The sequence below is a fragment of the Lipophrys pholis genome (assembly GCF_963383615.2).
Source record: "Lipophrys pholis genome assembly, chromosome: 16".
NCBI lineage: Eukaryota > Metazoa > Chordata > Actinopteri > Blenniiformes > Blenniidae > Lipophrys > Lipophrys pholis.
This window is the reverse complement of record NC_137634.1, coordinates 15,013,445-15,023,730: the sequence shown is the minus strand read 5'-3', so window position 1 is coordinate 15,023,730 and position 10,286 is coordinate 15,013,445. Positions and strand designations below refer to the sequence as shown.

At 43.0% G+C, this 10,286-nt stretch overlaps 1 protein-coding gene across 2 annotated transcripts; it reads left to right on the top strand.

Annotated features, from left to right (window-relative positions):
- The first annotated feature begins 4,361 nt into the window (after positions 1-4,361).
- smpd1 (sphingomyelin phosphodiesterase 1) lies at positions 4,362-10,061 on the top strand. Of its 2 annotated transcripts, none has more exons than XM_080483619.1 (9): positions 4,362-4,639; positions 4,749-4,991; positions 6,196-6,516; positions 6,756-7,036; positions 7,382-7,555; positions 7,833-8,004; positions 8,130-8,206; positions 8,503-8,648; positions 8,731-10,061. In XM_080483619.1, the coding sequence occupies exons 2-9, from the start codon at positions 4,782-4,784 to the stop codon at positions 9,147-9,149; spliced, it is 1,800 nt and encodes a 599-aa protein (XP_080339745.1). In that variant the 5' UTR covers positions 4,362-4,639; positions 4,749-4,781; the 3' UTR covers positions 9,150-10,061. The 2 variants fall into 2 exon arrangements, with proteins under 2 accessions (XP_080339745.1, XP_080339746.1); XM_080483620.1 differs by having other exon boundaries at positions 4,396-4,597.
- Positions 10,062-10,286: the final 225 nt, after the last annotated feature.

Below are 10,286 nucleotides of genomic sequence, written 5' to 3'. Positions count from 1 at the left end.
TTTCATAAAGGTTTGATCTCAGTCCAGACCTCTAATTATGCAAATAATTTTACTGATGTCATCACGCGTGCCTACTTCCACTTTGATTTTCTTTTTTTTTTAGTTCAACTGAGAAAAACTCAAATCTGACCCACTGCTGCCCCCATCGGCACACTGTGGGAAGTGCAGTATATTGCCCACTGGCTCAATATCATGCGAGTTGTGTCTGAGAATGATGCAAGAGCACAATACGTTGATTTAAATAAGTGGAGGAAAATGCTGAATAACATTACTGTACATCTGTAGCAATCAATAAAGTAATATTTTTGGTCATTAGTTGAACTGTGTTTATGTGTCAATGGTTGTACATCCTCCTCCTCCTCCTCACTTATTTGTATAGATCCAAACCTAAAGCTTTAGAGAAATGACGTCTTCCAACTTGAATGTGTCCACGTTTGTCACAAAATATGAACAATACCTTTTTTTAGCTCATGAGCTGTAATGATAGCAAAGTAAAGTCACATTTATTAGTGGGTCATTTTGTTTTCCCATAATCCTCCATCACCTCTTTTCACCCATTAGATCTGTAAAGGTGACTCATGTCTTTTAAAATAGTGTCTGCAAAATAAAATCTGATGTAGTAAAACTCGAGAAACAAAAACACTCAATTGCCTTTAAAAATCGAATTCTATTTAATCTAAAATTTGCTAAAACTATGACTCTGCACCTCTGCCATAGAGGACAATGTGAATACACCTCCCACTGCTACACAATCATATTTAACATCAATTGGACTTGCAGACTTGCAAAATGCGCATTCTAAAAAAGATCCAAATTGTGATTATCACAGAATCCTTCTGCTGGTAAATCAAACCAAAACTCTGCGAGCATCGTCCAATGCACAAAGATTAGTGAGTTGTACCTACAGTTGTGTTTGCAAATGTTTAAACCACCAAAAACAAAAGTAATTTGCAAGATGAGGAATCCGTAAGGGATAAAAGGAATGTGAGTTTCTGTTTACCTTCCTACTACCTGCCAATGGCAAACTGCATACAATCTATATTCTCATCATCCAGAGTGATGAAATTATTTGTGTTTTTCCTGTACTGTGTAAGATTTTCCAGATGACATAGCTTTAACAAAAAGATCCATTTCAAATCATCTTTATCAACCAGTTTGTGATCATTCCATGTGTGCAAGTGTGCTCTTGCACCTCTATATTAACGCCCACGACACCTTGTGTTCAGACAGGTTTTGGGCTTCTGCATTATCCAAAGCGTCTCCCATCTCGCGACACAAAAACAGAACTTCTAAGCACCCGGAACACCTTTTCTAAACATTCTTAGGTCAAGTCATCAAGAACAGCAAGGCTGCCGAGGCAATGCTACAGCCCCCGTCAGAGCCCGGTCCCAGGTCATCCCAGTTGGACGTCCCCTCCTGGTGGAAGCACGGCCTGGCTGACCGCTGTGGCGTAGCGAGGGTCCAGTTTGGGCACAAAGCCTCTAAAGTCCCTGGAGGCCTGAGTGCCAAATACGTCAAGCACCTGCTGGTTCATCAGAGCGAATCCTGGAAAGAAAAACAGAAAAACCTCTTTGTAAATATTTCTCGTTCCGTTGTTGGACAGATGGACCAAATTATAAATTACACTTCAGAAAATCCTAAATAATCCTCATGCCTCATCTGAAAAGTCAAATGGCCTTGCTAAAGGGATGAAAGTGATGAGATGAGGTGGGATATCTTCAATATTTTAACCAATAATGGAGTTTTTTTCCTATCTTTACTATAAAAACTATATTTAGTCTTTGCAGTTCGACCTTATGGCATGACAAACAATGACGTGTGCTACGAAGCGTAAAAACGATACATGTAGACCAAAACGGAATAGTTTTCTATTAAATATCCGCAGAAAAAAAGTACACATATAGGCCACACTAGACTATAAGCCGCGGGTGTCCATGTTGTAACAGGGCAGGAATTGATCATATTTCCATCAATTCCCACAAATCTGATATTCATAGTGATGGAAATTCCTGCACGTATGTGTGTGTGTGATGGCCGCCTGCTGCGGAGAAATCGAGAGTGAGAGAGAGAGAGAGAGAGAGACGGGGTTTTTATGATTGTGATTTTGAGGAGGAAGATTTTTCTGTCACAGAGTGCGGAAGGCCGCTTTACGTGATGCACCTGAACAATCACTCACAGCTGTCAGCTGCTGGAGTTCTGGACCAGGGAAAGCAGCACAAGACCAGGTCACAAAGAGAAGAAATATCCCTTTTAAGGCAAGTTTTGGAGAAGCAGAGGCTCAAAATAGCATATATCTACATGTGGAAGTACAATCTGGCGGCATGAAGCCCTTTAACCCGTAAAAATCCATAAATTAGCTGCGTCATTGTATAAGCCGTAGCGCTCAAAGCAAAAAAGTAGCAGCTTATAGTCCAGAAATTATACAGAATGTGTATCTATGACATTTCAGTAAAACAAAACAACAGTTGGATATAAGTACATCCATCCATCCTATCTTGTTTCGCGTTATGACCGCAGGCTGAGGTCTGCGTACGCACTGCGTCGCTCCACTACGAGACGCTCCATTAATATTTTCGAACCCAGATAACTTTAGAATGAGATACTTTTGGTTCATCAGCAACTATAGCAATTTGCTATTAACAGCTCCACAAATCTCTTTGATAAACTTTTCATTAGCAAGTCTCCTCTTCCACTTTCTCCCTCTTTCTTTTCTCTGCACCTGAAGGATATGTCCTTTTTTGTGACATTGTTTTGCCTCTACCTGCGCTTCGGATGCAGTGGTACTGCATGGCAGGAGGCACACATCACCGGTGCAGCAGGGCTTTGACATTTCAAGAGAGGCAGGAACAATCACTAGGCCTACATCAGCAGCAGCACTCTGGTCACCAAAAATTGTGTTTTTGTAAAATAATATATCTTTGATCACGTTGAAATCATCAGGCATACATGCAAAAAATAAAAAGTAATATATGTATATAATTTGTTAATTGCTCTTGGGGGCCCGCTAGTGCCCGCGGGGCCCGAAGCAGGCGCTACGTTCGCTTATACCTCTTTTGGGCCAGCTCTGGTCCAGAGTACCCCAACGGACGGGGATTCTAGGACAACTCGTCCATGACAATCTTTTTCAGTGTATTTGACACAAAAACATAAGATATATCAGTATATTTGAAACAATAATAAGCCGTAAATTTAAAACCCTACTTCATAGATGACTGCTTTGAGTGATGCGTTCAGTGCCCGTTAACGTGTCGGAAGCCAGCTTTCTGACATGTTAACGAGCTGCGGGGCTCATATAGTAGCAGTGTTACATGCTTTTTCAGCATTATTGATATCAGTGCCATATAGCATATTTTTGATGGCTTATTAAAGGTTTTTGTCGTGTTTTCTTCTTCTGAACTGCCGTAAGATCTATCGCGGTCGCCGCCATCTTGGATGTTTTGCGCTCTCCTATTGAACCAGCAGCTTACATGTGACCAAACGCAGCACGCATGACAACAATATCATTACGCTGGTCAAAATAGTACCGACTTGAAACACTGTTTTTTTTAAAAACTGCAGGATTACAATTGAAGAACTTTTGACAACTATTTCAGCAGTAATATACCTTTGTAACGGTGTAAAGACATTATAGTGCCCCGATGTCGGAACGGGATAACGCCACTTCCTTCGTGAATGCTCTGGGTGATGCGTTCAGGTGCATCACGTAAGCACGTCTTCCGACATATTAACGAGCTGTGCGGGGCTCATACAGTGGCGACGTTACTTGATAAACATGATTAAAATATGACTGATACAGTCTTTAGTGAGCTGGCACGCGCAGCACACGGCAGTGCCGAACCACAGTGTTGCCAGGTCAGATTGACAGTTTCCAGCCCAAAAACATCTTAGAACCCGAGCATTCCAATAAAAACCAGCCCAAACCATGAAGTTGTCAGACACCCGTGTAAACCTGCAAAATCATAACACGTGCAAAAGAAAACACACCCAGAGCTTCATGTCTGCGTCAAATAACCACATATAAACCACCTCTGGCATCCACGGGCCTTGCCCTGATTAGTAATAATGCCAATTACACGTAAAAATTTGCACTTTTAAGCCGTGTAGGACTTATATATTTCGTTATTTATATCACAAATTACCTGTATGAGGACTACATGCAAAACTATTTAAAACAAAACTAAATTACGCACGTACAGAGCACATCTCCCCCCATCCCACTCTCCATTCTGTCATTCCCGCACTTTTTGTGCAGAGGAGAGGTGCAAAACACGTGCAATCGGTGTATTGCTGTCGTGAAAATCTTCCGTGTCATGTGACGCGTGTGACGCAGTCTGTTGAGTTGAGACCGAGGAAAAGAAAACACACGTGACGTGTCAGCTGACTCCGCGCCTGCACGAGAGCGAGCGACGGCGCAGCGGACGCGCGCTTCATACGCCGAAGGAGTGGTTTGAGGAAGGACAGCGCGACCTGCTTTCAGAGCACTTTGTCCTTTTAACTAACAAGTCTGTCAAGAATCGTCCCGTCTGTCTTTGTGCACTTCGTTCACCTTCACCTCTGCGGGAGCACTTGAGTGTATTTTAGCGCCGGTGCTGAGGAAGTAAGTCGCGTGCTCGCGGCTGTGTGTCGTGTAGTTTTGCAGGTACCGGATGTTTTTGTTTGTGTCGTAACTGTGTATAACTTGTTTATGGTTTGTTAAAAAAATGTGCTACTTTTTCTGACACTGTGTCTTGTTGTTTGTTCTCGTCCAGTACCAGAGGAAGTGCACTGACAGCGGTGGGACGATGAGGCTCCTCACCGGGCAGCTCATGTTTACCGGCTCCCTGGCTCTCATGCTGGCCGGGTTTGGGCTCTGCCTCCCGGCTCGGTCCTCCAGCCAGCCCCGGCTGGACCTCTTGGAGCTGATCGACCACCAGAGAGTCGGATTTAACTGGAGGAACATCACCTGCCCCCTGTGCAAAACTGTCTTCACCATCCTCGATATCGCCCTTCTAGTAATGTCTTTATGTTGTTTCTTAGCCATCGGGGAAAGTCTAAACAGATTCCGGTGTTAAATTGGGAAATCACATGAGAAAAACAGATTTTGTTTTTAAACTAAAATGTAAATCCAGACCTCATTATTTAACACATGACTTCATCTTTTGTTTACCCAGACATCTAAGACTATTTAGAATAAATTCACCCTTTAATCTCGACCTGATCAGAACTCTTCAAAAGCCAGGCACATTCTTTAAGATCTTGGCTCGTTAACCCTGACATGGACTCAAGAAAGTGGTTTTTTTGCTGTAAAAACGAGACTTGGATTCTTAAAGAGATCCAGAGTTTTTTTCTTTTTCACTTTAAACTTAATCTTAAAATTTTTTTTAAGGCCTGACCAGGATTAACACAACAGACTGTGTAAAAAAAAAAAAAACAGGAATGTATTAAACCATACTTAAACTTTTTGTACCTTTCTTGACCCATTGAAACGCAACTTGACTCTTTTCTCCATGTGGACACTACTGGAACTCATCTGTGACTTAATTTAATGTACTAAAAATGAACCTGAGCTCTTTGAACCAGACTTTCTATTTAGTGTAATTCTCACAAAGTGTTCTATATATTAACTCCAATCAAAGATGCACACTTACCTTTATTAGTTGATAACTATGCTTTAACATATTTAATTTAAAGCATTTGCACCGTAAAACTTGGTTAGGATGCATTTAATCTCTGCCTCTCTATATTGCTAGTTTTGTTTTAATTCTGCTGATAGTCAGGAGGATTTTCTGCCATTTCTTATGATTTAACATTCCTTTTATTGGGACTGATTTGTTACGTATGTGAAGAGAAAAGAATGTGTTACCCAAAGGCTCAACTCCATTCTTATTCTTGAACCTCTACTGGTGTTTATTGCTGATTCAGCAAACACAACCTCCAAGAGAGGCCATTATCATGTGATCCTTTTGTTGATCTTCAGTGAACTAGTTTGCCTGTCAATATAGAGTTTGACCCCCAACCGCACATTTTGTTTTTAAGATTATTGTTTAAATGTACTAGAACTGTTACGATACCACTTCACTTTTCAGTTTTGCTCAGTTTAAAGAGAGAAAAAAATATAATTACTCGAGTTGGTTCAGTTTAATTTTTAGGGCTTGAGCTACCATGTATTAAATTTCAAACCTCTTGTATCTCGTTCTGCTTCGTCACCCCTTTCAGAACGATGCAAATGAGGAGCGAGTGGCGCGTGCCGTGAGTGAAGCCTGCATCCGTCTCCATTTGGCTGAGGAGCAAGTGTGTCGAGAAATTATCGAGCTGTTCAGGGATGACTTCATAAGGGCTCTGCAGCAGTCTCTGCTGTGGCCCAGCGAGGCGTGTGCGATATTGGTGGGCCCTTCCTGTGGCGCATTTGATGTTTACGCACCCTGGAACATCACCTTGCCCAAGGTCCCTAAGCCCCCCGTGAAACCACCCTCTCCTCCTAAACCGGGCTCCCCACAGAGCAGGGTCTTATTTCTCACCGACATCCACTGGGATAAGGTCAGTGCGTCCTGCAAAGGGAAGGTTTAAATCAGAATATTGTTGATGTGTTTGTCATTTTTCATGTTTGTTTCTCTACTGCCTCAAAATGTGTTTGTCCGTCAATGTGCGCATTACAAAGGGAATTTAGAGTCTGTATTTAGGTCACACTCTGTGGAAACACGAGTTTCAGGTCACTGATTTACCTGGGTTTTACTGGGATCACGGGACGTTGTTTCATTCGATTTCTCCACCGACAGGAATATGAAGTTGGCAGTGCTGCCGACTGTAAGGCGCCTCTGTGCTGTCGTAACGACTCGGGCTCGCCCATCTGGAGGCGCAGGGAGGCTGGTTACTGGGGAACCTACAGCAACTGTGACCTCCCTCTGTGGACGGTGGAGAACCTGCTGGAGAACGCAGCCAAGTCCGGCTCGTGGGACTGGGTCTACTGGACTGGGGATATACCGGCACACAACGTTTGGTCTCAGACCAGGAATCAGCAGCTGTCAGAGCTCACAGTCATCTCCAAGCTCATCCACAAGTGAGCCTAAAAATCATTTTCGTCGTGATTTGCTACTTTCACTGTCAATATAGAGAACCTGTCGTTCAGTTAGCTTCATGAGCAACCTGCCTCCGAGCAGTTTTAATGGAAGGTCTGCTGAAGGGCAGCGTAGAGATGACAGCTCTTTGAGATATTTAAACTTTTGACCAACGGCTACTATTGGAATTCATTAACGACACACTACTCGTGTCCTCCAGCTCAAAGTGTGCAGATAACATTAAGCATGGGATTTCTGCTGCGTTTGCCGGGTTGTTTGTCCACTGTTATCTGGAATCGATCCATGAAGCTATTGACTCTCACCTCTTCCACCATTTTTCTGCACAGACACTTGGGGCCTAACGTCACAGTTTACCCTGCTATTGGAAACCACGAGAGCACGCCGGTGAACAGCTTCCCACCGCCCTTCATTCACGGCAACAGATCGGCCTCCTGGCTCTATGACGCCATGGCGGAGGAATGGGCACCGTGGTTGCCCAAGCAGGCTTTGAAGACATTGAGGTTGTTGAAATTAGTTTTTGTTTGATCTAAATGTGCGCCATTGAAGCATTTTTGTGTAGTTCAAGTCACCTTCCTGATGAATTCTGTCTGTTAACTTTAGATCATAAAAGAGATATTCACATCCTTATTGTTATAGTTTCACTTCTGCTTAAAAGTACAAGAATGTGAAATATGACCAGTGTGGTCACAGGTCTCGGAATATTCTTCTATATATTGAAGGTTTGGTGTTTTTATGGCTCACTCGGTCACCAAAGTACGCCTTTGGCTGTAATTTCAGATACGGGGGATTCTACACGGCTGAAATCCAGCCTGGTATGAGGGTGGTTTCTCTCAACATGAACTTCTGCGCTCGAGAAAACTTCTGGCTGATGGTGAACTCCACTGATCCGGCAAACCAGCTGCAGTGGTTGGTCCAAATCCTCCAGGCCAGCGAGGACAAAGGAGAGAAGGTTAGTTCAGTCGTAAAGCAGGCCGTAGATTTAATAGTCCACGCGATGTTTAATGAGGCTCAGGCACTCAGACAGTCTGAGTGCTGCAGGCTTTCTCAACATTGTTTCATGTGCTCCTTATTTAGGTGCACATCGTTGGTCACATACCGCCCGGCCTGTGTCTGGGAAGCTGGAGCTGGAACTACTATCACATTGTCAACAGGTAGCCGCAGCATGTTGTACAAACTGAAGATGCAGTGTATAGCTGCTGCTTCTTTTTTTTTTTTTTTTTGCGGTCTGTAAGACTGTTGAAAGTTCCTCTATGCAAATCTCACATGTGCAGGCCAGGCTTCGTTTACTTGAAGTGTGATGCTCGTAAACCTCTCGCTGACTTCTTACCAGAAATCACTTGTTATACTTCCTCCTTTGTTGCACACACAGTCTTTGTCCTCACTTGTGATTTATTTATTTCTTTTTTAAGTTGCATGAGTTTTTCGATTTCATTTTTTCTTTTCACAGATATGAAAGCACGATTACTGGGCAGTTTTTTGGCCACACACATCTGGATGAGTTCGAGATGTTTTATGACGAGGCCACCATGACGCGACCTCTAGGAGTGGCGTTTATCGCTCCCAGTGTCACCACCTACATCAATCTCAACCCAGGTGAGTTCACACGCCGGTTGCTTTAAATTCCAATCTTTTGGAAGCCACAGACTTGCAGCGCTAAACCTAAACGGTTTTTCAGGATACAGGGTTTATTACGTGGACGGAAATTACCAAGACAGCTCTCGACTGGTGCTTGACCACGAAACCTACATCCTCAACCTGACGGAGGCAAACCACAGTCCTTCGGCACCGCACGCCCCGGAACCGAACCCTCAGTGGAAACTACTGTACCGGGCCACAGAAGCTTATGGCCTCCCTACTGTGTTCCCCTCCGACTGTGATGCACTGTTGCAGACCTTCCTCAAAGACGACCGCGTGTTCCAGAAGTTTTGGTACTTGAAACATAAAGGACACGTGTCGGAGCGGTGCACGGAAACCTGCAAAACGAGAGAGCTCTGCTCCCTGCGCAGCGGACGCTATGATGTGCTGGAGCAGTGCGACGCCCTCAACGGTTTCGGAGGAAACTTGGCTCGCGCCGCCAGAAAGACTCTCTGTTGACCGGGTAAACCTCGAGACCGACTGGTCAGGATGGAGGGATGGGGCAATATGACCAAATATAGCATTGAACCAAAAAAACCAAAAAAAAAAACAGTCTTTTTGTTGCAGGTTCATCGAGGATTGATTAGTTTCAACAAGACTTGTGATCGAATACTAATTTAACTGATGGTTTCTGAAAGAATTTCAGTTGAGCCACATGAACCCATGGAGTTGTCCAACTGTTGTTTTTGCAATACCGATTGTGTCAAAGACTGCTTAAGTTGCACTGTCAGATGTTAAGTTTACTTGAAAAGCACAGATTGAGGAATCCATGTAAAGCCTACAATGTTGATTTTTGTCAGTTCTACTGTAATGGGTGCCTTTACTTTTCAGGGAATAATTGAATCCTTAACAATATTGCACCCTTTAAAGTTCCCTTTTTTATGTCATTGGGATGATCAGCAGCTTCATGAAGTCCCCAAACCTTCAATGGGTTTTCAAACACCTACTTTGTACTTTTTGGATTTGCAGTGAAGAGTTTACTTTGAAATAGACCACATACGGTTTTACAGTGCAATCTTACCATTTGCATGGATTTCATAGTGATGAAGTGTTTTAGTCCAACTCTTAAATTCTCACCGAGTTTCAATGACTCTTTGTTTACAGCTATTGGTCTTTAGGTCACTGTTCTACCCTTCTACCCTATCTGCCTCAGCAAGGATATCATGAAAACACAAAAATCAGTGTTTCTCATCCTGCCTGCACTTTAGATCTTTGATCAGTTTATTACCTGGTTGAACAGACAAGTGTGATAGATGATGCAAGAAGGTTCTCCGGTTTGGGTCTGTGATTGTTTAATACGAGTAAGACATGTATAAACATTTGGTCTCAGACCAGTAAATGTATAAAATGTGAATAAAAGATTTTGCCTGTACTTGTTTGTCTGAGTGAAAGACGTTAACAGTAATCTCTCATGTACAACAGGAGCAGCATCTTAGTTTCAACTGAATTATTAACTCGAAACAACAATCCAGTGTTTCAAGGTGCAAGCAGGGCCCCCTCCCCCTTTTTTTTTTTACTTTTAAACAAGATAATGCATGCAATTTATAATACCTCTTTATATTCTCATTGTAGGTTTTTTAATTTCTTATGATTCTC

Bases quoted from the DNA above. Each gene is read 5' to 3' on its own strand.
- smpd1 (XM_080483619.1), top strand. From the start codon at position 4,782: ATGAGGCTCCTCACCGGGCAGCTCATGTTTACCGGCTCCCTGGCTCTC. The intron at 7,556-7,832 runs GTTGTTGAAATT...CTGTAATTTCAG, and splicing joins CAGGCTTTGAAGACATTGAG to ATACGGGGGATTCTACACGG. The intron at 8,207-8,502 runs GTAGCCGCAGCA...TTCTTTTCACAG, and splicing joins TACTATCACATTGTCAACAG to ATATGAAAGCACGATTACTG.